The sequence below is a fragment of the Acytostelium subglobosum genome (assembly GCF_000787575.1).
Source record: "Acytostelium subglobosum LB1 DNA, scaffold: scaffold2, whole genome shotgun sequence".
NCBI lineage: Eukaryota > Evosea > Eumycetozoa > Acytosteliales > Acytosteliaceae > Acytostelium > Acytostelium subglobosum.
This window is the reverse complement of record NW_012236530.1, coordinates 561,620-589,485: the sequence shown is the minus strand read 5'-3', so window position 1 is coordinate 589,485 and position 27,866 is coordinate 561,620. Positions and strand designations below refer to the sequence as shown.

At 46.6% G+C, this 27,866-nt stretch overlaps 11 protein-coding genes across 11 annotated transcripts; 9 read left to right on the top strand and 2 right to left on the bottom strand.

Moving 5' to 3' along the window:
* Positions 1-845: 845 nt before the first annotated feature.
* SAMD00019534_010070 (hypothetical protein) lies at positions 846-2,324 on the top strand (the record flags this gene model as incomplete). The annotated part of the gene is made up of 2 exons (XM_012902974.1): positions 846-1,301; positions 1,374-2,324. The coding sequence occupies 2 exons, from the start codon at positions 846-848 to the stop codon at positions 2,322-2,324; spliced, it is 1,407 nt and encodes a 468-aa protein (XP_012758428.1).
* A 776-nt stretch (positions 2,325-3,100) lies between these two features.
* SAMD00019534_010060 (hypothetical protein) lies at positions 3,101-5,132 on the top strand (the record flags this gene model as incomplete). The annotated part of the gene is made up of 2 exons (XM_012902973.1): positions 3,101-3,414; positions 3,470-5,132. 2 exons carry the CDS (start codon positions 3,101-3,103, stop codon positions 5,130-5,132), a joined length of 1,977 nt encoding a protein of 658 aa, XP_012758427.1.
* A 312-nt stretch (positions 5,133-5,444) lies between these two features.
* Positions 5,445-5,762, top strand: SAMD00019534_010050 (hypothetical protein; the record flags this gene model as incomplete). Its single annotated transcript, XM_012902972.1, has 1 exon — positions 5,445-5,762. The coding sequence occupies one exon, from the start codon at positions 5,445-5,447 to the stop codon at positions 5,760-5,762; it is 318 nt and encodes a 105-aa protein (XP_012758426.1).
* A 1,453-nt stretch (positions 5,763-7,215) lies between these two features.
* On the top strand, positions 7,216-7,662 carry SAMD00019534_010040 (hypothetical protein; the record flags this gene model as incomplete). Its single annotated transcript, XM_012902971.1, has 1 exon — positions 7,216-7,662. One exon carries the CDS (start codon positions 7,216-7,218, stop codon positions 7,660-7,662), a length of 447 nt encoding a protein of 148 aa, XP_012758425.1.
* Positions 7,663-7,799: 137 nt separating this feature from the next.
* SAMD00019534_010030 (hypothetical protein) lies at positions 7,800-8,582 on the top strand (the record flags this gene model as incomplete). The annotated part of the gene is made up of 2 exons (XM_012902970.1): positions 7,800-8,003; positions 8,097-8,582. Coding segments are annotated over 2 exons (690 nt in total), but the record flags the coding sequence as incomplete, so codon positions are not given.
* Positions 8,583-9,628: 1,046 nt separating this feature from the next.
* Positions 9,629-15,851, top strand: SAMD00019534_010020 (hypothetical protein; the record flags this gene model as incomplete). Its single annotated transcript, XM_012902969.1, has 6 exons — positions 9,629-12,899; positions 12,964-13,599; positions 13,688-14,323; positions 14,401-15,045; positions 15,113-15,763; positions 15,835-15,851. 6 exons carry the CDS (start codon positions 9,629-9,631, stop codon positions 15,849-15,851), a joined length of 5,856 nt encoding a protein of 1,951 aa, XP_012758423.1.
* A 459-nt stretch (positions 15,852-16,310) lies between these two features.
* Positions 16,311-18,350, bottom strand: SAMD00019534_010010 (hypothetical protein; the record flags this gene model as incomplete). Its single annotated transcript, XM_012902968.1, has 2 exons — positions 16,311-17,297; positions 17,355-18,350. 2 exons carry the CDS (start codon positions 18,348-18,350, stop codon positions 16,311-16,313), a joined length of 1,983 nt encoding a protein of 660 aa, XP_012758422.1.
* Positions 18,351-18,816: 466 nt separating this feature from the next.
* Positions 18,817-19,284, bottom strand: SAMD00019534_010000 (hypothetical protein; the record flags this gene model as incomplete). Its single annotated transcript, XM_012902967.1, has 1 exon — positions 18,817-19,284. One exon carries the CDS (start codon positions 19,282-19,284, stop codon positions 18,817-18,819), a length of 468 nt encoding a protein of 155 aa, XP_012758421.1.
* Positions 19,285-20,216: 932 nt separating this feature from the next.
* On the top strand, positions 20,217-21,365 carry SAMD00019534_009990 (hypothetical protein; the record flags this gene model as incomplete). The annotated part of the gene is made up of 3 exons (XM_012902966.1): positions 20,217-20,388; positions 20,487-20,883; positions 20,951-21,365. The coding sequence occupies 3 exons, from the start codon at positions 20,217-20,219 to the stop codon at positions 21,363-21,365; spliced, it is 984 nt and encodes a 327-aa protein (XP_012758420.1).
* Positions 21,366-21,522: 157 nt separating this feature from the next.
* On the top strand, positions 21,523-22,685 carry SAMD00019534_009980 (hypothetical protein; the record flags this gene model as incomplete). The annotated part of the gene is made up of 3 exons (XM_012902965.1): positions 21,523-21,798; positions 21,882-22,046; positions 22,401-22,685. Coding segments are annotated over 3 exons (726 nt in total), but the record flags the coding sequence as incomplete, so codon positions are not given.
* A 652-nt stretch (positions 22,686-23,337) lies between these two features.
* SAMD00019534_009970 (hypothetical protein) lies at positions 23,338-27,828 on the top strand (the record flags this gene model as incomplete). Its single annotated transcript, XM_012902964.1, has 5 exons — positions 23,338-24,323; positions 24,410-24,497; positions 24,577-27,247; positions 27,329-27,531; positions 27,643-27,828. The coding sequence occupies 5 exons, from the start codon at positions 23,338-23,340 to the stop codon at positions 27,826-27,828; spliced, it is 4,134 nt and encodes a 1,377-aa protein (XP_012758418.1).
* Between the last annotated feature and the right edge of the window lie 38 nt (positions 27,829-27,866).

Below are 27,866 nucleotides of genomic sequence, written 5' to 3'. Positions count from 1 at the left end.
CGTATGGAGCTCGTTGTAATTCATATACTTGACCAACACACAAATATATAGACATGTAATTCACCAACCAAGAAATTGGGAATAATTTCTCCCAACAGTGTTGGGTGGAAACGAAGGTTGATATTGCCGATCAAAAATATTATATTATGTTCATGTAATAATTCACCAAGGTGATTGTGTAGTGTGGTAAATCAATATGGGATGTATAAATAATAAAATTTATTCCAATGTAGTTCACTATTAACGGGAAATCATAATTCAGATAAAGTTTGATTTGAAAGACAAAGAGTGATTCAACAACAAATCAACTTGAAATGGTAAACTACTACATTATGGTCATCATAATTGTGACACTATTCGGTTGTTAAACTTCTATTCTATCTTAGTGTAAGATAAGTTCCACACATGTGATGAATTACAACAAAATCCAAAATTTGTAAATCAATAAATAAAAAAATATATATATACATGTAATCAACACATTAAGAGACTATATAACTCCAAACAATACATAATAATCACAATTCTTGCATTAATCAATCCATATCCTATATTATTATTAAACATTCTAATATGAATAACAAAATATTATTAATTTTATTATATACTATATTATTTATCACATACCTTTGTAATGCTGATGAATTAACTTCGCATAAGTATATATTTACAATCTGAATCTTCAATAATAGTTGTATTGTATTAATTATCAATATGGTTTTTTTTAGGGTTTATGAATATCCATCTTCTTCAAATCCATCTTCTTCATATCCATCTTCAGAGAGTCCTTAAAGACACGACATATTAAAAACTTTCAAAGGTTGAAGTTTTCTTTAAAGAAGGTGATGCAACAACAAGATTATATATACCCTACAAATAAATATAAGATCAGACAAAGATCATCGTCATCACTGACTGAGCAATGCTTGACTGTTACATTGTCCGGTTTGGACCTGATCAGTCCACCAATGCAGATACACAATCACAGATTCTACAGATTGGATGATGGTGTTGGTGATGGTGGAGGAGGCGGCGGCGAAGCAGTCTACCTTGAAATGATTGATAGGTTAAAGGCATCACTTGCTGAAGCACTTGAACTCTACCCACCTGTTACATCCATCACTACAGTTGATGACAAGGGCATTGTTTCAATCACGATGGATAGAGAGCGACCTAAAGGTACACCCTTCATTGTACACATCGCTGACTCACCCTACACAGTCGACAACGAGAACCTGTCTCCTCGTACCGATGCACTTCTCCCTCCATCAGCAAGCATTCTCGCTGTCAAGATCACAAAGGTATGATGGTGCCCTTCTGCTTTAACGCCTCCATGCATTGGACCTGACTAACTCACAACCCACTGATCACAGTTCACATGTGGCACAATCTGTGTAGCATCATCGATCAATCATCAAGTGACTGATCTTCGTGGATTCCTCGACTTTCTCGAGCTCTGGGCACGGATCTCAAGAGGTGAGCCTGTTGACTTTGGATTGATCCCAGATGATTGGTCTCGTACACCCGGTCGATTCTTCCCTGGCGCCAAGATGTCGTCACTCCCACCAGCCCCCTTCACTCCATTGTCACAGCAGGCACCTCCCCCAGCATGCCTGATGGTGCCCTCAGTCATATCATGGTGGCGAATCAACAAAAGATCAATGGAGATGTTGAAGGAGGACTTCACTCCAAACACAACCACCAACGGTCAATGGATATCATCTGGCGATGCATTGGCAACCGTCATCATTGGTGCATTCACTCGTGCGCGACACCTTGGCAACGTTCCAAGACTTGGAGGACGATCAAGTGTGGACAGTCAGATCGAGAAGGTAGCAATGGCAGCAGATGGCCGAGAGCGAGCACCCAACGGCGCCATGGCCAATGGCAAGTACTTTGGCAACTTCAACAATCTATGGTCGGTGGACATTGCCCGCGAAGATCTACTCGATGCCTCATCCGCAGCAGGATCACGTGTGGCACTCAGCATACGCAAGAACCTGCAGCTGGCTCTCACGCCTCAGGCCATCGCCGACAGGATAGCATTCTTTGAGTCTCATACACCGTCACTGATTGGATGGTCGGCCGATGTCATCCTGACCAACTGGTGTCGGTTCGATCTGCGCGGCCCTCTGATGGACATGGGATGGGGACGACCATTTGAAGCGACTTCTGGTGCAGTGACACTCTATCCTCCTGGCTACTCAATCATGATGCAAGATGGAGACACAGGAGATGTCACAGTACTGTTGACAATTGAGTGTGATGGTGGACAACACCTTCTTCAAGATCCTCTACTCAATAAGTATGCTACATTGTTGTAGTAGTCGTAGCAGTTATAACAACGAACATCACTGTCTACTGGACTTGTGACACATATCAAGGTAGATATGAAATGAATGAATGATCGCGATCACTGGTGTCCATGAGGGCCTTGGAATGATCATATTCCAACGATATTATTTCGGCAGTAAGTCATGAACAATGCCAACTTATTGTTCGATTTCTAATAATCTCAATCTGTCAGTCAGTCTGACTGGCATGTTGGTCAACACAACAACAACAACAAACGTTCATGAAGCAGCTCGCGCTTTGAAGTTGTAGATTGTCGCGGCCCACCCCATCATTTGACAGTTCAACATTCGAATGACCAACCCCGCAGACCGACCGTCCGGCACCACCAACACCCACACTCAATCCAATCAATCAGTCAAACCCATCTGGGTCCTCACACACACTCAAACCACGCTCACTCGATCGTTGTCGGTCCTGGCCTACGACGATGCTTCGAATAGATATTTGTGATGTTTCGAATATGAGGCGGCGGGCATGTCATATCCCTTGTAACGAATGCCTCGAAGACATTCTCACATGACTGCTCGTCTAACCCTTGTAGTTTATCATAATGTCGCACGCGGAGGTGTGTATGTTGGACAACATATTGTGTTTGATTGATTGACCATGGTCATGCGCGCGTGGTTAGATCACACGGAGATGGACTCCCGCCTTGCTGGGAGGGACACCATCTTTAAAAGGACTCATCCTGACTTCAGAGTATGGTCATCCCATTCATTCGCAACTTCACCAACAACAACCAAATATGCGTATATTATATCAATTTGTAGTTCTTTGTACTATTGTTGCCACGATCAGCGCGTGGCCAACCACCCCACCCGCCGCCATCTGTGGTAGCCCACTGCTCAGAGGCGGTCCCACCACGCCACCCCCAGGCGCCATCGTCATTCCCGCCGGTGACAACTCGGGCATCGACTGGAACCAGCCAGGCAAGACCTTCTGGTTCGCGCCAGGCATCCACACCCACGGCGACGACCTCTACGGCCAAGTCATCCCAGGAGACAACACCACCTACATTGGCGCGCCAGGTGCCATCTTTGACGGCCGCAACATCAACTTGTACGCCTTCACCCAACCCGCCGTCAACGTCACCATCCGCCTACCTTGAGATCAGGAACTATGGCACTGGTTTGAGCAACAACGATGAGGCCACCGTCAACCACGACTACGGCTCAGGCTGGATCGTCGAGTACTGCTGGATCCACGACAACGATGGCGCCGGTCTCTTCCTCGGCTCTGGCTCGACCACTCGCTTCAACTGCCTCCAGAACAACGGCCAGTTTGGTTTCGCCTCGTACAACCCCGCAGGAATCTACGACATTGTGCTCACTGACAATGAGGTCGTTGGCAACAACGTCGACAACTGGGAGCTCCATCGCCCAGGCTGTGGCTGCACTGGTGGTGGCAAGTTCTGGGATGTCCACGGAGCCATCGTCAAGAACAACTGGGTCCATCACAACCTTGGACCAGGTCTTTGGGCTGACAACAACAACGCCATGTTCCTCTTTGAGAACAACTTGATCGAGGAGAACGACGGCATGGGCATCTTCTACGAGATCAGCTACAACTTTGTCATCCGCAACAACACCTTCCGCAGGAACAGCATCCTCAACGGCAAGCAGAGATCCACCGCCGGCGACTCGTTCCCAGAGGGCGCCATCTACATCTCCGAGTCTGGCGGTGACGTCCTTGGAGGCCCACGCTACATCCAGTCTGAGATCTCGTACAACCTGTTTGAGAACAACTGGGATGGCATTGTGTTGTGGGAGAATGCCGACCGTTTCTGCCGCCCCAACGAGACCTGGGACACATCCAACGGCTGCCCATGGTTCAACAACACCTGGGGCTACCGCTACAAGACTCAGAACATCAACATTGAGCACAACGAGTTCCGTTTCAACGCCGCAGCCATCAACTGCACCAACAGCTTCTGTGGCCGCCAGGGACTCTTCTCCAACTGGGGCACCTACCCTGCCAACTCGCCATACCTTGGCGACGTGATCCAGCAGGCCATCACCTTCCACCAGAACAACGTCTGGAAGAACAACAAGTACATTGGCAACTGGAGATTCATGCCCCACGACACCGACATGGACATCTCATTCTCGCAGTGGATCTCTGCCCCATACAACCAGGATGCTGGCAGCACCATCAACGGCCAGACCGTCACTCCAACCCCTACCTCCACCTCGACCCCAACTCCAACTCAGACCTCGACACCAACCCCAACATCCGCTCCATCCACCAACTTCTTGGACACCAACTCTGCCACCCTGGAGGGTTCAATTGGACAATGGGCCAGCTGGTACTCTGCCGATGTCGCTCAATCCTCTGCCCAAGCCCACAGTGGCTCCAAGAGTCTTTTGGTCACCGTCACTGGACAATGGGGATGGGGAGTCAGTGTCAGCAACTACCCAGGCTTTGCCGCCACCGCCGGCGCCAAGACCGTCACCCTGTGGACCCGCCTAGGATCCGGCACCAACGTGCAGCCAACCTTCACCATCAAGTGGTTGAACAGTGCACAGGCCGTCCTCCAGACCAACAGCATTGCTCTGTCTCCATTGAGCACCACCTGGAACAAAGTCACCGCCCCCATCACCGCCCCAGCTGGAACTCTGCCTACGTTCTTCTCTCGCTCACCGGTTCTGATGCCCCAGGCTCCAGCTTCCACCTTGATGACATTGTCATCTTCTAACACTACTGCTTACCGATTCAAATCAAGCCGTCCACTCTACCTATACCTAACGACATTTAAAAGCGTTCAACCAATAAACTAAGTTATTTATACCAATGACATAAATCGAATTGTTAACTTCCTCTTTGAGTACCAGCTTCGATGGAAGGAGATAGTAATAATAAGCCAAATCAAAAAAAAAGAGCAAAATGTCCGCATAAAAGGGATGCATTTGATGCCTGCTTTCAAAAAAGACACCTTAGCCAAGTGGTTACGGCGATTGACTAGAAATCAATTCCCTTCGGGGGCGCAGGTTCGAATCCTGCAGGTGTCGAAACCTTTTCCAATTTGTTTTGATGAGCAATTCGACATCTCCACGAAGTCTCGTCGCCCCAACCTTCCATTCATCCACCTCATGGCAATCATCGTCAACACGTTCTACCTCTGGCACTACATCGCCAACCACCTCTTTGGCAACAAGGAGGCCCAGATGGCCAAGCTCAGCTTGGTGTGCATCACATCCTTCAAGTCCCTCCTCCGCCAGAGGTGGCGCTCCCTCATGTCCACGCTCACGAGTCACATCCTGGCCGGACGACCAGTCAACATCAAGAATGAGATGGCCGAGTTCACTACCAAGTGGCACCTCAGCACTCGCAACAGCGACACCCGTCTTCCGCCTCTGCCGCCAACTATCAACAAATACTTGGTGGTCGAATTCAGAGGCCTACAGTAGAAAAGAAAAGAAAGAAAAAAATCAAGAAAATTCAAAATCGACTAACTTATATATATTATCCCGCCTCTTCAATGAGGCCAATTTATTTGCAATAATAATAAACTTCCACTCTAGTCAAAAAAAAAAAAAAAAAAGCATTAACACCGTATTACACAAGATATGATCAAGAACCAGCTCCTTGCTGGCACCATACCGGATGCAAAGTCAATGTTCAACTCTTTCCGACCCCGCTGGCTCCTGGACACGCTTAACTCAGATGTCCGCCTCCCCGCTGTCGACGGACAGGTCCCACTCCTACTCCGATAGCCCTCACAAATCAACAGAAATAGCCCGTACCTTCAATGAGTACCATTTATTAATGCTTCAATTAATAAACTATCCTTGTATAAAGTAAAAAAAAAACAAAAAACATCTCTTTATATTAAATTTCCCATCTTCCTCTCGCATCCATTGGTCCACCGCCACCTCATCTGGAAGATCATGGATATTCCTACCCTTTATCAAGTGATCAAGATCCTCCCTCATTGCCCGACATCCATTAGATAGCTCAAAATCAATTGAATTCATTAGTGATCATGAATCAAGGTGAACATACACTCAATCAACAAGTCCAGGACTTGATTGAATACCTGGAGCAAACTATAGTTTCATCAACTTTGAGGTACTTCTCATTATATATTGGCAATGAACATTCCAGGTCTATCTACTCAGTTGTCATTGTTCTCTTGGACTACAGCCATTCAACAACTCCTGGGACAAACCAACCAAGTTCAATCGAAATATATATAATGTGTTCCCAAAATTTGTACAATATTATTATTGTTGACTATTATTAAATCACCTACAAAGTCATTAAGGCCTGTACCCCATGAGGTACTATTGTCTTGTGAGAGAGCAAGGTCAAAAAGGGTTACACGTTCACACAGAGCTCAAACAATATAAAGTGAAAGATCATACGTAGTAATACAATTCGTTCAATCTTCGCCTTGCTCGCACGTATTACATAACCACATTACTTACAGTAACTCTCTCTTTAATCATTCATACACACATAATCTACACACACACATACATACTCTCACACATAAGTCGACAATGATCAAAATAATGTGTGTGTGATGATTTATTACACCCACCTGAGGTATTCGGAATTTCAGGGGGTAATTTCTCTGTGGGGATATTTGTGCGTGAATGATGAAGGTTACAGGTCTGAGATAGTTGTAGACGTGATTCATTTAATTAATTTCCCAAATTATTAAACAAACAGATAATATTGTTGTTCTATAGATCATATACTATCTAATCATATATAATATATCTTATACAAATATAATTATACGATCATTTTGATATCATCTACATGTACTATTATTACGAGCATTTTTAAGACATGTCAGGCGTACCTCTTAGAAATACTCCAACCAGGATACAGAAAAAGGACTATAAAGAGAGAATGGAGGAAGTCTTTAAGGAATTGCACGAGGATAATACAATACAACATAAACAGTTGGCACTAAAGTATGATGTCAGGCCAAGCGATATATCCAAGGCATTGGCCAACAATGGCATCCCATCTACCAAGCGACTATTGGAGGCGGAGCAAGAGGATATGCTTGTCAAGGAGATAGAGATGTCGATTGCACATTACAAGCCAATGACAAAGAGACAGGTGTTGACTCGAGTTGTGGAGATGTTCACTGAGCGAACAGGAACAAGCAGAGACAAATTGCCATCGGATGACTGGTGGAAGGAGTTCAAGAAGAGACATCCAACTCTAAAGTTGAGGAAACTCAAACAGCAAGATCTTGTGCGTATGAACGCCGAGCGCAAGGCATCACTTAATGAGTTTAGAGAGACCATCATGAAGTTCATCCTGGAAAAAGGCATCGAACAGCTGTGATGTGATCAACATTGACGAGAAAGGTGTTGTGTTCACAAATGTTGCAAGCAAGGTAAACTACATTCACCATAGTATATATTCATTCATTCACAGTTGCAGCGCCTGACATTTTCAATCATTTAATATAGGTCTGCATCATGGACAGCGGCAGCCTCAGCGAGACAGCCAAGCCCAAGATAGTGAAACAGACACAGAGTCAGCACTTCACATTGGTTGGTGCGATCACTGCTACTGGCAAGGCTCTACCTGTATATGGTGTATTGCAGTTCCCCTCGACAAAGAAGATGGACTTCAAGTATCATGCAGACTTTGGACACATTGAATTCAATAGCAGTGGATATGTATGTGTGACCAACTCCTGGACACGTAGGACAACCAAGTCAATATAACCATAGTAGTAACTACTGACACTGTCAAACATCATAACATCATAGATGACCAAGGAGCTCAAGGCCAGGTTTATAGAATGGTTGTGCAGCTACTTTGACAGCAAGAAGCCAAAGCTACTACTCCTGGACAATCACATATCCAATTATTTCTCCGAGGTGATCGCTGTGGCCGAGAAGAACAACCTACACATTCACTCGTTCCCATCCAACCTTACTCACATGATCCAGCCCCTTGACTTGGTTATTTTCTCCTCGTTTAGGCAGTGTCTCTCAGATTTGCTACTCAAAGAGATACATGCCAATCCAAAGTTCAAAGTCAAGCCCGAGCACTATCTCTCACTGACCCATTATGCTTGGGACAAGAGTGCCTGTCAATCCARTGTCATGCAAGCATGGGTAAAGTCTGGTCTGATCGAATGGTCCCTACCCAACCAAGAGACAAGCGATTTGTGCCAAAGAAGCGTAAGAGGTCCTCCAAGGCCCTCGTTGCCCAGCAATCCAAGGACCTGGCCATCATTGATCCAGAGAAATTGACCAAGAAGCAAAGGACAGTAGTGCTGCGCGACAAGAAGTCCACTGGCAACCTGATCACATCCAAGGAAACAAGGTATGTTTACACATTCATTCATTCTTAATTCAAATAACTCTAACATATCGCCAGTGGACTTGTAAATGTGCAATACGATGTAACAATCAAGGCCACAGGCGCTGGTTCACAGCCGGCCATCACAATGATCCAGAACAACCTCCAGGTCAACAACAATACCATGAATATCCAAAACAGCCATGGAACCAACACAATCACTCACACTGAGTCTACAACCCAGTCATCATCAAGCCAAATGGTGACAGATAGACCCAACATCATGCGCAACATCAAGAACTTCTTTGGTTTGTAATAAACAACAACAATTATTACCCGTTTATGTCTATCTATCAGTCATTGTCCTATGAATTTGACCCATAAAGAAATTACCCCCCGAAATTCTTGTTACCTCAGGTGGGTGTTATTCATATGTATGATTGACTGACAGACATACATTACTCTTCGTGTGGGATGATGGTAAGAGAGAGATTTAATATTAAACAAACAATTACGCCTAGCCTACTCAACTCAACTCAATAATATAATAACCAACAACAATAACAATACATACCACTATTACAGAGAGCAGTAGTGTTGGGGTGTACTTGGATGTTGGGTTGGAGACTTGACCCTTACCGCAATAATATTAAAATGTATAATCCTGTAGGTAGGTAGATAGGCAATGGCTATTAACTAGGGCTGCTACCCTTATGGATCATTAATTATTCATATTACTCCTACAACAACAAATATACAATGTTAAGATCTTTGACATTAATTATTTTGTTATTAGGACTTTGTCTGTTTACCACAGCTGGTATGTAGTATACATTGTACTTCGATTGGATTGGATTGGACAATCTTGACTAACTTTATAATATTTATAATTAAATAATTAGAACAATGTGGTCAGATTTATTGCCCGGAAGATCAAGTTTGTTGTGGAAAACATCTTGGTCTTGCCCCGACATGCATTGATAAATGCCGTTTCATGAAGTGTCCAAAGGGCATGATTTGCCTCTTGGGTAATGGACTTCCATATTGCTCCACCACATCGTCTACTACGGCGACAACAACCACAACTACCAATCAACCGACCACGGGTGTGATCACCACTACTGTGTCCACACAGTCCACTGTGGCCAGCACTGCGGCCAGCTCTGCCTCAGTGGCTTCTACTACTTTCACAACCACTGTGTCCACTCAGTCCACCGTTGCCAGTACTGTTGCCAGCACTGTGACCAGCTCTGCCTCAGTGGCCTCTACCACGGTCTCAACGACAGTATCCACCCAGTCCACCGTTGCCAGTACTGTGGCCAGCACTGTTGCGGGAGTGTCTTCAACAACTGTGTCGACTACAGTTACCACCACGGCATCAACTATTGGAGCGGGTTCCACCATCACTCAGACCACCTCAGCCTCGACGACTGTAACCACCACCGCCACGGCAACCTCCGCAACCGCTACAACAACGGTGACCACAACTTCTATTCCCACTTCTTCTACAACAGTGACTACTACAACTGCCCCGACTAGTACCACTGCCAGCACCACCGTTACAACAACTGTATCCACAACTGGAGCGGGTTCAACTATCACTCAAACAACGTCTGCCACCACGACAGTTACCACGACAGCCACCGGTACTTCGGCAACGGCAACTACCACAGTTACGACAACCTCCATCCCCACTTCCTCTACCACTGTAACAACAACTGGTGCCCCTACCACTGCCTCGACAACAGCGTCGACCACTGCTACTACCACTGGAGGTGTCTCTACCATCACCCAAACCACATCGGCTACAACGACCGCGACCAGTACTTCCCCCGTGACCTCTTCTGCTTCCACCACTGTGACAACAACAGCCAATCCAACCTCCAGCACCACTGTCACAACCACTGCTACCAGTCCGGTGACATCTAGTGCCACTGCAACTTCCCCTGTAACGTCTACAACTGTGTCCACTCAGTCGACTGTTGCTGGCAGCACTGTAGGTGGTCAGGCCTCAACAACCGTGTCCACTACTGCCACCACAACCGTTTCAACTACCGGCCCAGGCTCTACCATCACTCAGACTACGTCGGCAACGACCACTGTCACCACTGCCCCGTCCACTACAGGTCCAATAACATCAACTGTGGCCTCTACTCAGTCCACTGTCGCCAGCTCCACAGTCAAACCCACCACTGGACCAACCTCGACCACTGTGACCACCACTGCCACAACTACCGGCCCAGCCTCCACCATCACTCAGACAACCTCGGCAACTACAACTGCGACTACCACCGTATCCACCTCCGCCAGCACCACGGTGACCACAACTGGCGCTGCATCTACCATCACTCAAACTACCTCGGCAACTACCACCGTCACCACTGCTGGTACCGCCTCGGCTACAGGACCAATTACATCAACTGTTGTCACTACTACAGTTTCCACGCAGTCCACTGTTGCCAGTACAGTTGCCAGCACTGTATCCGGTGTAACAGCATCCACTACCGCCACTGCCTCTGGTACAGCTACCGCCACAGCACCAATAACTTCAACGGTTGCCTCTACCACAGTATCTACGCAGTCCACTGTCGCCAGCACAGTTGCAAGCACCACTTTGAAACCAACAACTGGTCCAACTTCGACGACAGTTTCCACCACTGCCACCACAACATCGACATCAGGACCAACCTCGACCACTGTGTCTACCATAGCGACCACCACTGCCACCACAACGAGCCCTGCTTCCACCATTACCCAGACGACATCGGCATCAACCACTGTGACGACCACTGCTCCAGCTACGGCCTCAACAACTGGACCAATAACATCAACTGCTGCCTCTACCACTGTGACCACCACTGCCACTACAACTAGCCCTGCCTCCACTATCACTCAGACAACCTCGGCAACTACAACCGTGACCACTGCATCTGGTACTGCCTCGACAACTGGACCAATAACATCAACTGTTGCCTCTACCACAGTTTCCACGCAGTCAACTGTTGCCAGTACTGTTGCCAGCACTGTTGCTGGTGTAACCTCGACCACAGTATCTACGACAGCCACAACCACTGCCACAACAACAAGCCCTGCCTCGACCATCACCCAGTCTACCTCGGCGTCGACAACTGTGACGACCACTGCTCCAGCTACGGCATCAACAACCGGACCAATAACATCAACTGTTGCATCTACCACGGTCTCCACTCAGTCAACTGTTGCCAGCACAGTGGCCAGCACTACTGTTCGCCCAACAACTGGACCAACGTCGACCTCGGCAACTACTACTGTCACAACAACTGCCTCCACAACTGGTCCCGCGTCAACAATCACCCAAACCACATCGGCAACAACAACAGTCACTACCACATCCCCTCCCACCACTGGTCCAGCTACCACAACCTCCTCCCCAACTACTACATCAAGTCCAACAGCCACAACCTCAAGCCCAACAACCTCGAACCCTACTGCCACAACTTCAACTCCAATCACAACTTCGAACCCAACAACTTCGAACCCAACAACTTCGAACCCAACAACTTCGAACCCAACTACCTCGAACCCAACAACCTCGACCCCTGTCACCACTTCTACTCCGACTACCACCGGCGTTACCACATCATCTACACTGTTCGCAATCAAGGGTTCGATCTGGAATGATACCGATAACTTTGATGGCAAGTTGGACACATCCAAGCCATTCGGTCCAGTCAAGATGACTCTGACCAGGAAGTCTGATGGCTCTGTTGTTGCGGAACTTCCAGCTGCTACCGGTGATTATCAGTTCTCTGGTCTTTATCCAGGTGAGTACTGTGTCACAGTGTCCAATGCCCCGGCCCAATACTACCCCACCCTCAACAAGGGCGACAACAAGTTCGACATCAACTCTAAGCAATTCTGCCTCACCCTCACCAACGCCAATGAGGACGACGCTCATCTTGGTATGCTCAAGCAATACAAGACCCTCATCTCATCATTCGACGACACTGCTGTCCAAGAAGGAAGGTTCTCTGACCGTAAGGGCTTTTCACCATTCTTTAATTCATCATGGAGCTATGGCGATGGAACTCCCATTATCTACACACATGTGGGTACTTCCGAAAGCATCTACCTACTCATCCCCGCCAACAAGCCGCATAATATCTGTTTCTACATCAAGGCCAGTGGCTACGAACCCCTGGGCAAGGTGCAGAATGACAACATCTTTGACACTGATGGCAAGCACTGCCAGATCATTGACAAGGATGGCATTAACCTCGGTGCTGGTAAGTACCAATGACACCCTCCCAACGCTTCCAATAACTAACCCTCAATCAATGAATTAATTAGCATTTGTCAAGGGCCTCAAGATCAGTGGATTCATTTGGGATGACACCATGGCTTTTGATGGAAAGCTCGACAAGTCCAAGCCATTCGGACCAGTCTCAATGAAGCTCATCAAGTCATCGGACAACTCTCTTGTGTCTGAAAAGACTGCTACTGGACCATATCAATTCCTTGGTTTGGAAGCTGGCGACTACTGTATAATCGAGTCTTATGCTGCCGGAGGTTATGCACCCACCTACAACACTGGTGATAACAAGTTTGGTGTCTACTCCGCTAGATATTGCCTCAAGTTGACCGAGAATGTTGTTGACGCTCATCTGGGCATGAACAAGATATACATCTTCTCCATTGGTGCATTCGATGATTCGAAGGTGCAGCAAGGCAAGCTTTCCGACGCCGGTCCCAAGATACCAGGATTCAATACATCATGGAGCTATGGTGATGGAACACCATTGGTCTGGACATACTTTACCGTTCAAACATCGATGTACTATTACATCCCAGTCAACAAGCCACCTGTCTGTTTCTATGTCTCAGCTCCTGGATACCTCCCACTTGGCAAGATACTGAATGACAACATCTTTGACGATAATGGCAAGGCCTGTTTGACCGTCGACAAGGATATGACGGTGTATGCCGGTAATTATCATCCACTGATTAATGTAATCATCCCCCTCCCACCTCATGCAACTAACCATATTTATTCAATTAATCAATCAATTTCCAGCATTTGTCAAGGGCCTCAAGATCAGTGGATTCATTTGGGATGACACCATGGCTTTTGATGGAAAGCTCGACAAGTCCAAGCCATTCGGACCGGTCTCAATGAAGCTCATCAAATCATCGGACAACTCTCTCGTGTCAGAACAGAATGCAACTGGACCATATCAATTCCTTGGTTTGGAAGCTGGCGACTACTGTATAATCGAGTCTTATGCTGCCGGAGGTTATGCACCCACCTACAACTCTGGTGACAACAAGTTTGGCGTGTACTCCGCAAGATATTGCCTCAAGTTGACCGACAGTGTTGAAGACGCTCATCTGGGCATGAACAAGATATTCATCCTATCCATTGGTGCATTCGATGATACGAAGGTGCAACAAGGCAAGCTTTCCGATGCTGGTCCCAAGATACCAGGATTCAATACATCATGGAGCTATGGTGATGGAACACCATTGGTCTGGACATACTTTACCGTTCAAACATCGATGTTCTATTATATCCCAGTCAACAAGCCACCTGTCTGTTTCTACGTTTCAGCTCCTGGATACCTCCCACTTGGCTTGGTGCAGAATGACAACAACTTTGACAAAGATGGCAAGGCCTGTTTGACAGTCGACAAGAATAAGTTGATTAATGCTGGTAAGTAACAATCATTCAATTAATCCGTCATACAGTAGCACTAACTCGACCAATCAATCAATCAATGATTGTTCTAGCATTCGTTAAAGGAATCGATGTAGGTGGCAACATTTGGGATGACACGACCAAGAATGATGGCAAGGTAGACACAACCAAGCCATTTGGTCCAGTCAAGATGTCGCTTACCAAGAAGTCTGACAACACTGTGGTTGATTCGATTGCGTCAGCAACGGGCTCGTACAAGTTCTCAATGTTGCGTGCTGGTGACTACTGTCTCACCGAGACCTACGCCGCCGGAGGCTACTGGCCCACCATCAATGCCGGTGACAACAAGTTTAATATCGACGGAAAGTACTGCTTCACGATCTTCAACACTGACATGACCGATGCTCATCTGGGAGTGCTCAAGAGATGGAAGGTCGCTGGAACCGTCTGGGATGACACCGCAGACAAGACTGGAAAGCTTGACGCCTCCAAACCAGTTCCACTTTTCGATTTGACCAAGACCGAGGCCGATGGCAGCAGCAACCCTATTTCTACCCCGGGCATCACTACAGGAGGTTACTACGTTCTCATGCCCACTGATCAACCCAGCAAGATTTGTATCCATACCAAGGCGGCCGGATACTACCAATTTGGCAAGATACAAAATGACAACAAGTTCGACTTGACTGGCAAGTACTGTTTGACTGTTGACAAGGATATCCTGGATGCTCATGATGGTAAGTTAGTCTATACTCTGTCTTGACATAACATTATTTATTAATTATATCCCTCCCTTCCATTCAGCCATGATCAAGGGTCCGACTTTCCAGGTTAGGGGCAAGATTTGGGATGATACTTCCGCGTATGATGGCAAACTCGACACCAACAAACCATTCGGTCCAATGAGGATGCAGATATTCACCAAGGCAGACAGGTTCCTTTTGGCCACCATCACTCCAGATCCCTCATCAGAGTATTGGTTCCATGATGCCCCTCCAGGAGACTACTGCATCAAGGCCACCTACCTCGCAGGAGGCTATTGGCCAACTGACAAGCCCGGTGACAACAAGTACAACTTTGAGGGAGAGTACTGCTTCACCATTGTCGACGCAGATATCACCAATGCTCATCTTGGCATGATGAAGAGATTCAAGTTACAAGGATATGTTTGGGACAACACCGCCACTAAGGATGGAGTCCTCGACCTCACCAAGAGGCTCGCAGCATTCAACATGACCAGGACCGATGGCGATGGAGTGACCAATCCTCTTACATCCAACAACCTTAGCGGTGGTTATTACGTCTTCCTCCCCACCACCCCAGCCAAGGATGTCTGTATCATTATCACAGCTAATGGCTACACTCAACTTGGCAAGGTACAGAATGACAACAAGTTTGACAGCAACGGAAAGTACTGTGTGACCGTTGACAAGGACATCTTGAATGGACATGATGGTAAGTTATCCACACCTCTGAGAATCAATCATTATTCAAATACTAACCATCCTAACCCAACAATCAAATAGCTATGATCACCCAATGAATCAATCAATCATCAACTAATCAACTAATCAACAAATCAATAAAGAATTATTAATTAATAATATCTAAACCATAATCTAAAGGAGTGTCTATAACTGGGGCTGGTTACATTAATGTATTTATTGCAATAACTATGTATTGAACAAGGTTTCCAACCTTGGTGTTGGCACCGGATGGATATGGGACAGCTTTGATCGATGCTCGTTCTCTCTATCTCCCTCTCTCTCTCTCTCCAACCAAAGTTGATGAACTGACTCACAACTTGGATGGGTGCTCTTTTGCTTGTAACAATAGGATGTGCTCACTATTGGTGCGATAGATTCTTCATCCGATTGGCGGTGGTTGCTGCTGTTACAGTTGGTCGGCAGCAGGACCGCTGATGACGCCAATAGGCAATGGCCCTTGGCCTGACTATGCTTCCAAACTCACTTGATAATGTTGATGAAGCCAGGATATACGTCTATGTTGGAGGGTAGCTCGTTCTTAGTCTGGTTCGCAGAGGAATCTTCTTGACTGCCTGGAGATTCGGCGACGAGGTCACCGACTGGCTGCTTGCGGCCTTGATCAACGGCGAGTGAGGAGCGGAAGAGGGCGCAGAGTGTTGCTTGTGGACCGCATCCTTCTTGCGTCCCTTCTTCTTGTTGAAGCTTGCGTACCACACCTTCTCCTCGGCGGCCAGCACAGCGTGTCGTTTCAAATATGTTTCGTCAGAGGTGTCCTCGTCACTGGAGAGCTCGGCGGGTGGCTGTCCATTGGAGTCAGTCTCAGGGTCACCGGCGTTCTTCTTTGGTGACTTGCGCTTGCGACGGGACAAAGCAGACAGGGACATGTCAAAGTTGAGAGGGATGCTATCTCCAGTGGATCTTCTGGTGCGCAGTGGCGTGGATTTGGGGGTCTCCAAGGTCGAAGTAGTTGAGGTCATCGGGGCACCATCGGTCGTCAACTCATCCTTCTGGTGCAGGATACCATTCTCCACAACCATTTGTTGTCTCTCAAACACCTCGGCAGCGATCCGGTCCTCCTCCTCCCTTCTCCGCAGTATCTCTTGTTCGAACAACATGTTGTCCAGATCCATACGCTCCATGTACTTGGTGAGGTCGAAGCGCTCGGTCCAGTTGCCTCGGTAGGAAGCGCGTAGCAGCTTCTTATAGCCGTCCGATCGGTCGACCTCGGGGATCACACGATACATCGGTGTGAGCACGTTGAACTCTTGTTTGGCATCCTCTGGTGGGAAGACGTTGTAGAATGCGGCGGGTGTCGTCACTATACTATGTTGTCCTGTTGACATCACCACGATGTTCTTGTCTGCTGTGTGGCCGACCACTTCGACGCCCGTATCCTCATGTTGTTGCTTCAGGCCGTTAGTGCCCCTCACAACCATCTTATTCTTCACTGGGCCAAGGGGAGGTGTTGCTGGCTTGGTGCTGCCAACCTCAGGTAACTCGCCCTAATGTATACATGAGTCAGTTATACATTCATTCATTCAATCAACACTCATACATACTCTTCTCCTTCGACAGGCGGCGCAAGAACATGTCTGCTTGCAGAATGGACACACCCAGGGCTTGACACGCTGCTTAAGCGAGGCTACTTCCTTGTTGTAGTGCTTGGTCATGCAAGTGGAGCAGAAGCGTTTGTTGCACGCTGGTAGTCCGTTGTCATGGGCGCGACATTGGATATACTCAAACTTGAGCACTTTGCATTGGTGACACCAGGCACCTGTTTGTTTCTCTCGCTTGCTACTCTTTTGTTGTGTGGCGCTGTCGGCGGTGGGCGAATGGTCGCCATCATTGTCGTCTGCATATTCGTCGTCGGCGTCGTAGGGTGACTGGTCGCCCTGTGTCTCGCGGTCGTGTGCCGTCTGCTCCTGGGAGACCATCACGCTCTGCTTGGGACTGCTGCCAGCCACGCCCAGCGTCACCATGTAGGACTTGTAGGGCGAGGGACAGGCGGCACCTTCGGTTGGCGCATCGACCGGCAACAGGTTTTCCGGTGATATGTTGAGTGCTATCGTTCTTCTGTACAAGTTGTTCGGTTCATCGTCGTCGATGACATTGACATCAACATCAACATCATCATCATGGTCATGTACATGCTCGATGATATGAACGGGAGGAGGTTGTGGTGGTGTGAGGAGGTTGATGCGAGGTGATTGTTGTTGTTGTTGTTGTTGATGTTTGATTGATGAGATGAAAGAGGATGTAGAATGTACAGGTGGACTAAACATCGAATTGTTAAAGTACTTGGTCAATGGGGAGTCGCCTACCATCATTGCCTCACCACAACTGTTACTGTTGTTATTATTATATATTGTTGTTGATGTTGTTGTTGTTGTTGTTGTTGCTATATCGTTATTATTATTATTATGATTGTTGATGATCATCGACTTTGATGATGAAGATACAACTGACATCTCTGGTGAGATGCCAATGCATAACAAATCATTCGTCGACGTCGATGTCGTCGTGTTTGTCGGTATATCTACTACTAATGACACCATGATGGAGGACGAGATTCATCATCACCATCACCAAACACAAATGAATATTCTTATATATATATATATATACACACTGTGTCTCTAGAGTCTAGTCTCTCTCTAATGAATGTTCTAGAATCTCCTCTAACTAACTATAGTTAGTTTACTAATGTTTGTTTTTATATTTATGAGGAATATGTTACTGTTATGTATGTATGTATGTATGTATATCTATCTCTCTCTCACTGTCGTAAATATCTAGCTGTTGTTGTTGAGAACTAATACTCGTGAGCAGGAGAAGAAGTCAAGCAAGTATGTGTTGTTGCCAAGTGTGATAAGTGTTTGTTTGGGGTGGGGTGTTGTGTGTGAATGTGTTCGAAGGGGTGTTCTCACCATGTCCATTGACAACGCACTCAGATCGGTCCATCCATCCATTCATTCAATAATGATATATAACTTAAGTTGTATTTATATTTATTAATTAAGGTCATTCTGATTCATTATCACTACTTGGTCCTTTATGATCATCTTCTTGTCTAGGTGGTATTGTTGTAGTAGCTGCAGGAGTTGGAGTATCTTGACTAGTTGGAGGAGGTGGTGGTGGTGGAGGTAGTGGAGGAGATGGAGGAGAAGAAGAAGATGATGAAGAAGAAGAGGAGGACTTGTCTTGTGTACACTCTGATGGACTACGAACATGATTACCTCCACTATGATGACTACCACTATGACTACCACTACCGCATAGAAGTCGTTTGGCTTCGAGTAGTAACTCGACGGACCTGACACCCCAGTTCAACTTTGCATTATCCAAGGCCTGCATGGCGGACCTCAACGTGGCTCTAGCCGTCTCTGTTGCTTGTTGTATGTTGGCATAGGTCGCTACAATTGTGTTGAAGGCGAATTGTATCATTAGGACATGAGCAACATTCAGTTGAGTGTTGACCGCTGGTGCCATAAGTTGGATTGCCAACATTAGATGTTGTCTGGCATTGACTAAATCGACCTGGGCCTGAGGTCTACGTGCTACTTGTTCTTGATGTAACTTTGGATATGATGGAGTGATGAGCTCACTTCCTGCGGCGACTCCAACACTTGGTCCGCCTCCATCATGTCCCCACTTCAACTCGCAGATGGGACCAAAGTCCTGAGCGGTAACATACTTAGTCTCTAACCAAGTGGCTAATAATTTGAAGTTACCAACATAAAATGATCTTTTAAATATGTAGTCAGGGGAATAATCATCATTCTTATATACTTCATGTATATCTTGATCAGGTATATTGAACAGCAAATCAGGAATATGATCAATTAATCCAGTGACTTCTGGGATATTGGAAAAGTAATGTAATACTTTAAACAAATATAACTTCTCATCCTTATGTAAATGCGTATCTAACTTTGTTATCTTAATATCCAAAGTAACTAGTTATAATAATAATGAATTAATATTAATATGAATATAATATAAATATTCATTTATAACTTACATTTCTTTAAATTAGAATTAGAATTACCCATATTATTATTCTATATTTGATAACATTTATTATTATTTGATTGATGATAAATTATTATCATGTAATTATAATAACATTGATAATGATGAATGACCAATATTTATAAATCATTGGAATAAATATAAAAGGTGAATGACCAATTAGAGAAGTCAATGAAGTTCAAACCAATTCCAAAAGGGTAGAGGGTGTTCAGTTTCAATTCGCGCTCAAACAAGGAAAGACCAACCAAACGGTGTTTTTTGCAAGAAACAAGAACATTGTGTGTGTTAATTAAAGAGATAAAGTGTTAGAGAGATAGAGATAGAGTTAGAGTTAGAGATAAAGGTGAACACTCCTAAGTACAATGGAACAGACAAAAGAAGATACTATAATGAATAATGTTGAGGAGGCAACAGGGTCATCATCATCAACATCCTCAACATTTCAATCAAAGACAAAGGCTACAAAGCCAGACTTTAAGCTGAAATATACTATACAAGGACATACCAAATCGATATCATGTGTAAAGTTCTCTCCCAATGGTAGATGGTTGTTAAGTGCATGTATGTTAGGAGATTGAGAGAGGGAGAGAGATTGAATGAATGAATGAATGAATGAATGAACTAACACTCGCCAATGGATGAATGAATGAACGATATAGCTGCCGATGGAATAGCAAAGATATGGGATGTTAATAATGGATTTGTATTCTTGAGATCACTGACGGGACATAAGCTTGGACTGTCGGATGCAAGTTGGTCACCGGATTCAAAGTACATTTGTACGGCTTCAGATGACAAGACAGTGGGAATATGGGATAGCGAGACAGGCGAACAACTCAAGGTGCTCAAGGGTCACAAGAACTATGTGTTCTGTTGCACCTTTAGTCCACAGGCCAACATGATTGCCAGTGGATCATTCGATGAAGACGTCATACTATGGGATGTCAAGACGGGCAAGATACTAAAGACGATACAGGCGCACTCAGAGACCGTCTCATCAGTGCAATTTAACCGCGATGGTACTGTACTAGTCACAAGTAGTCATGATGGATCAATGTAAATATCATCATCCCAACGTTCATTCATTCATTGACTAACACATACATCACATTCATCACTCCAGTCGTATTTGGGATACATCAACAGCAAAGATATTGTTCACATTGTTGATCGAGAGTAATAAGCCACCAATAGTATCATATTGTAGCTTCTCACCTAATGGGAAGTATGTGCTGGCGGGCACTTTGGACTCTAAACTGCGACTGTGGAACTATAGTGATAACAAGGTGATGAAGACCTACGAAGGCCACATCAACCAGAAGTACTGCTTGTTCTCAGCGTTCTGTAGTGGACGTTGGGTGGTGTCTGGCTCGGAGGACAATGCCATCTACTTGTGGGACCTACAGAGCAAGGAGGTTCTCCAGCGACTCGAAGGCCACACCGATACTGTCCTTGCGATCGCATGTCACCCAACAGAGAACATCATAGCCTCTGGTTCAATCGACAAAGATCCAACGATTAAAATATGGAAGATGTAGTGTAGATAAGATCAGAAGATCAGTTTGATGTTTCGTCCTACTTTGGCGTCACGACCTCCGTGGACCTCTGTCTGTGGTCCCGTGTGAGGTCCTTTGGAGGACCTGGATATTTTGGGAATGATTGATCAATCAGGGCAAACATTAATTGCTTATTCAAACACATAATATAGAGATAGATAATAAGATGTCACAATTGAAGACACTAGCATTGGTAACAGGAGCATCAAAGGGATTTGGTGTTGCAATTTGTCAGGAGCTTGCCAAGCGCATTCCTTCCATTGACTTTGTATTGTACGCTAGATCAAGAGAGGGATTGCAATCGACTGAGACCATCATCAAGCAGATCAGAGCCGACTCCAAAGTCAGCTTGGTCACATGTGACTTTGGTGACATCTCAACTCTCGAGCAATCATTCAAGCAATCGATAGATCAGGTATGTTTGAGTGAAGTGTGAGTGACCGAATGAGTGAGTGATCACATGTTAATCAATCGATTATGATATCGTTTTAGGTTGACACAACAACATCAGGATACCAGAGATACCTTTTGATCAACAATCATGGTTCACTTGGTTCGATTGAGTTCACTGAGAAGTATGTTGTTGGATTGCCATCCCTGCTTGTTGAGCGAGATACTAACAAGACTACCAATATCCAGCTTCAAGGACTTCCAATCAATCGCCAATGACATTACTACTAATGTCACGTCGACCATTGTAACATCATCGTTGTTCCTTGCCAAGTTCAAGACTGTCGCTGCCACCGACATCACTCTGATCAACGTCTCATCAGGTGCTGCTGTTCGTCCACTCTCATCCTGGGGTGTATACTGCAGTGGAAAGGCAGCGTAAGTACATCCACGCTACATTGTTGGATTGGCCACACACTAACATCATCATCATTATCATAACTTAGTCGCCACATGTTGACCTCTGTCATTGCTGAGGAGAATGTAATGTTATGTCCATTGACGCGCCATGTCTAGTCCCATCGACCCATCACTAACCCAAACTAATCCATTCCAATCAATCAATCACAATTGTTACAGAAATCAACAAACAACATCAAGGCATTCAGTTGGTCACCAGGTCCCATGGACACTGACATGCAGGTCACCATTAGAACACAATCAGTGGATGAGGAGTCCAAGAAGATGTTCACCGACCTCTACACAAACAACCAATTGGTTAACGTCAATCAGTCAGCCGGTCTAATGTTGGATGTGATGCTTGAGAACACCTACACCTCAGGTGTACATCTGGCCTATGGCGAAGTGTCCAAGGCCCGTGCTGCTGCCGCCGCCGCTGCTGCTGCCACATCCTCATAATAATAATAATAACGCATCAGTTAGCTTGATCAAGTGTCATGTGCCATGTGATGTGTGATGTGATGTGTCATGTGGCATGGTCGCAAGAATGGTCCAATTAATTGCTTGTTCCCTCTTCCTACCTTCCATTATTATCTGATTGCTGATTCGGTTGGATTGGGAACACACAACCCCAAATCAATCAAACACACACACTAATCATTCGTTTTCTTAGCTCCACAAACAAACAATCAGATCATTTCAAAAGGGTGATCCACAACGCAAATCAAATAATTTTGGAGTCTCCGAAAGTTTTGATTGCATTGCGAATCACGAGGGGTAGGGAAGGGCAGGCTCACGACCATTCCAAAGAACTTGTCTTCTCAATCATTCATTCTCATTCATACTTATTCACACTCAACTTTATATATATATTTATTTATTATTAGAGATATAAGATATGTCTTTTATTGGAGGCCCAACAAAACACATGCTTCCAGACAGATCTGCAACACCTCAAACCCAAACACAAACTCAAACTCAAACAACACAAACTCAGACACAAGCTCAAATACAATCTCAACCACATAATAATGAACGTAGAATCAAGTTGGAGAGAAGATCAGAGGATATAAAGAAGAATGCTACAAGATTGTATTATACAGTGATGGTCGACGTTTATAAACGTGATAAGGAGTTGGATGTGTTGGATAGACAGAAGAGTACGACAAGGGCAAAGACTGAGGAGTTGGAGAAACGTGCCGCTGATAGTTTGATCGAACGCGGTCGTAAGGACTTTGCCGATATGTTGCAGACAGAGACGACGCGTATGAATTACATCGACGAGTGGTCCACTCGCTGCGGTTTGGCCCAGCCCAACACACGTCTCAACAAGGACATGATGTTTGCGCCAATGCCCGCCCAGTCAAACCCACATCTGCGAGAGATGCGCGAGATTCAGCAGCAGGCGGCAACGCTGCAGAAGAACATTCACGACCTGTTCCACTCGGCCGCCAACAAGGAGGAGCATCTACTCAATCTGATTAGCGACATGGAGACAAAGATCGTGGCGATGCAGCAACAGGTGGCAGAGAAACAGAAGACCACCAGCAAGAAGGAGACTGATGCATTGGTCGCCAGGCTCGAGGCCGAGGGCAGCAAGGATTTCAAGGTGCGCGACATCATCAAGAACATCCACGTGGCCTTCAAGTGCAACAACCCCAGCGATCACGAGATCGATGAGCCCGCACCACCCGCGACCACGACCGACCCGCGATCAAAGACTCCAGTGCAGGCAATGACGGGCACCAGCAAGTCAATGCTGATACGTCATCAGTCCACGCCAAAGTTGATGTCCAAGTCGACGCCCAACTTGCCCGAGATTGCCAACAAGGCTGCATTGTCACCTGACCTCACTGCGTTGGTCGCGCAGACCAAGCAGTATCCAATCACACTCAACCTCTCTGGTGAGCTTCACTACAGTGTGTACAGCGTCGAGTTGGACACCATCGAATCATTGCGACATCGTTTCTTCAAGCATCTCCAAAGCACAGCCGCCTACACCCTCGCCAAGATGGAGATAGGCAATGTCGATCAACTATCACTCAAGACATCATCTCATACCTTCTTCTCCAACGAGCCAAAGATATTTGTGTAAGTATCGCTTCTTTATTTGTTTCCGCGTGTTTCCGTGTAACCATTCGCGACTGGACATTTACTAACGTCTTCTCCATCAATAGTAAATATATCCCCTACTTCGCCGATCATGTCAATCAATCTAATGATCACTCTCTTAATCCTGTAATATACATTGTATCAAACAAACAAGTAAGTAACCATCCATCCAGCGCACCTGCCGCTCACTCAATCATAGTCGACTCACTCACTCCCTCACCCAATACAATAGGAACAACTTATCAACAATCAAATCAGCCTAATCATAGAGAACTATAATGAGTCACTAAAGACTACCAATCAAGAATCGATATACTTTAGGACAAAGATGATTGATTTCCTCGAGGCAATCACTAGACAGAGGAAGAAGTTGGATGGCGACCTTAAGTCCTATCGCACTCCAATGTCATCATTCATCAGAGTGCGCTCAGTTACCAACCCTCTACCATCACGCTCATTCAATCATCTCTCGCGATCACTCTCACCGCAGGCACACGCCTCATTCCTGGCGACATCGCCACCCTCCACCTCGTCATCGTCATCGCGACCACTCGAGATTGCCGCGGCCAATGCCGAAACGAACAATTCGAACGACGACAACATCTCCAAGTCAGTCGAGAACGTCTCGATTCTATCGAGCAGTGGCTCGTGGAAGTCGTGCTCGCCTTCCAACCGCGCGGTCCCTCCAAGAACAGGCGCCGACCAGCCTTCGTCGCCCGTGATGAATAACCACCAGATGCTCACGATGGGCCACGCGGGCACATGCAACATGCGCATATTCATCAGCGAGAACATTATTAAGACATTCCAATGCCATATTCAGACGGCGGCGGGCGAGCTCATCGACAGCCTCTACTCCAAGTACGCCAAGATCATCCAGATCACGCACAAGCTGCCCGAGTCCAAGTCATCAGTCAAGGAGCTTAAGATGATGTTCGTCGTCAAGATACGTGGCGTCGAGATCTATTTGCTCAATCAATCAATCCCACTCTCATCAATCGATTACATCAACACGCGATCGCGACGACAGAAGAAGATCGATCTAATTCTCGTGCCCAAGCAGACGCTGGACCTTCAGCACCTCCAGCTGATCTCTGACTACAGCGAGCTGTCCAAGCTGCACTCGCGCGAGTCGCTCGAGATCGAGCTGGACGACGACAAGCTCGATCACTCCACGCCCAACCTCTCGTACTCTGTCACCAAGAACTTCCGTCTGCGCGTCGGTGGTCTCAAGAACTTCCCCGTCGACAACTTCCCGTCGCTGGCGTCGGCGCTGCCCAAGTCGCCCAAGCTCTATATCAGCTGCCAGATGTACCAGTGCGGCTACAAGATTGGCCAGGAGATGCTGTCGCCTCAGATCGCTCTGATGTCGAACCCCTCGTGGCTGTCATGGGTCGAGGGCACATCATACAATCACATCCCATCCAACACGACCATGTTGTTGCAGATCAAGGTGAAGATACCGGGCGTGCGCGAGGATGCCGTCTTGGGTTGGGTCAACTTCCGTCTGTGGAACTACCAGAACCGCCTCAACTCGGGCTTCCACTGCCTCAGGACGTGGTCCGATTCCAAGCCCAATCCAATCGGATCGCTCAATGAGAACACCGATCAGCAGTCCAATCCAATCAGTCTGTCGTTCGAGGTGGAGATGTCCTCGCCCCCAATCATATTCGCACCATTGCCACCCGGCAAGGAGTCGAGTCGCAGCGGCAAGGATGAGCCCTCTCTCACAATCGCCCAACTCCAACACCTCACCACAATCATCGAGAAGGATCCACTCACGGACCTGACGCAGGACGAGTTGGACCTGTGCTGGCGACACCGCCACTACTGCAAGACCGTACCCAAGTCGGCGTCCAAGGTCATTTTGTCCGTCCCCTGGAACAGTCCAGAGTGCGTACAGGACCTATACCAGATCATGCACGACTGGCTGCCCCTGGACCCCGTTGACACGCTCGAGTTGCTCAGCTCCAAGTTCCTGGACGGCGAGGTGCGCAAGTTCGCCATCACCACACTCCGTCGCATGAGTGACTCTGAGCTGACGCTGTACCTGCCGCAGCTTGTGCAGGCGCTCAAGCACGAGCCCAACCACTACTCGGTGCTGGCCAAGTTCTTGCTGCGCCGCGTACTCCTCAACCGCCAACAGATGGGCCATCTTTTCTTCTGGCAGATCGTCGCGGAGATCTCTAACCTTAACCGCGAGCTGCACGCCGAGTGGGTGGAGCGATACACACTCATCTTGGAGAGCTTCCTCAAGGGCAGCGGTAATCGTCTGCAAGAGATACACAAACAGTTCGACCTGTACCAGATGATCAAGGGCGTGGCGATCGGTGTGAAGACCGTGCCAAACACCAAGCGCAAGGACTACATCACAACATCATTGTCCAATCTCAAGCTGGCCAATGACTTCCAGCTACCCATCAATCCAGAGTTCAGCGCCAGAGGCATTGAGGTCTCAGCGTGCAAGATCAAGGAGTCCAAGACTCTGCCACTCTGGCTATCGTTCATCAATAGCGACCCACTTGGTGACAACATCTTGACCATCTTCAAGGCTGGCGATGACCTGCGTCAAGACCAACTCACACTTCAAATGATTGATCTGATGGATAGGATGTGGCTGAGCGAGGGCATCGACCTCCAGACCATCAGCTACAAGTGTATTACAACAGGACCATTCGAAGGAATGATCGAGGTGGTTGGCGAGTCAGTGACCATTGCAGAGATCCAGAAGCTCTCTGGTGGCATTGCCGCCGCCTTCTCAGAGACAGCCATTGACAGCTGGTTGAAACAGGTCAATCCATCAGAGTTTGAGTACAAGCTAGCAGTCGAGAACTTTGTTCGATCATGTGCTGGATGCTGTGTCTACACCTTTATCCTTGGAATTGGTGATCGTCATAACGACAGTAAGTTGACTAATCAATGAGCACATGCGCTAGCCGACCCTAACCCTGGCTCACCCAATCAATCAATTACCTCAACAATAGACATTATGATCACCAAGTCTGGTCACCTTTTCCACATTGACTTTGGAAGATTCTTGGGCAATGTTCAGACATGGAATGGCATCAAGAGAGAACGATCACCATTTGTATTCCCTCGTTCGTTCGCTCATATCATTGGTGAGCACTTCAAGACATTCGAGGATCTCTGTGGCAAGGCCTACAACATCATTCGAAAGAAGGCTCATGTATTTATAAACCTCTTCCTGATGGTAAAGTATATCCCTAATCAATCAATCAATCACTGGAATCAATCCAATCCAATCGTATTAACTAACATACTACTCCATTCAATATAGATGGTATCAACTGGTATGCCAGAGTTGAATCATAGAGATGACATCAAATATCTTCGTGATGCGCTTGCTCTTGACCTGACCCAGGAACAGGCCGCCGTCAAGTTCTCCGAGATGATCCAAGAGAGTCTAAAGGCCAAAGCAACAGGTGTCAACTTTGCCGTGCACATACTTGCCAATCCAAATTGATCAATCAACGAACGTCCATCCATCCACCCTCCACTCCA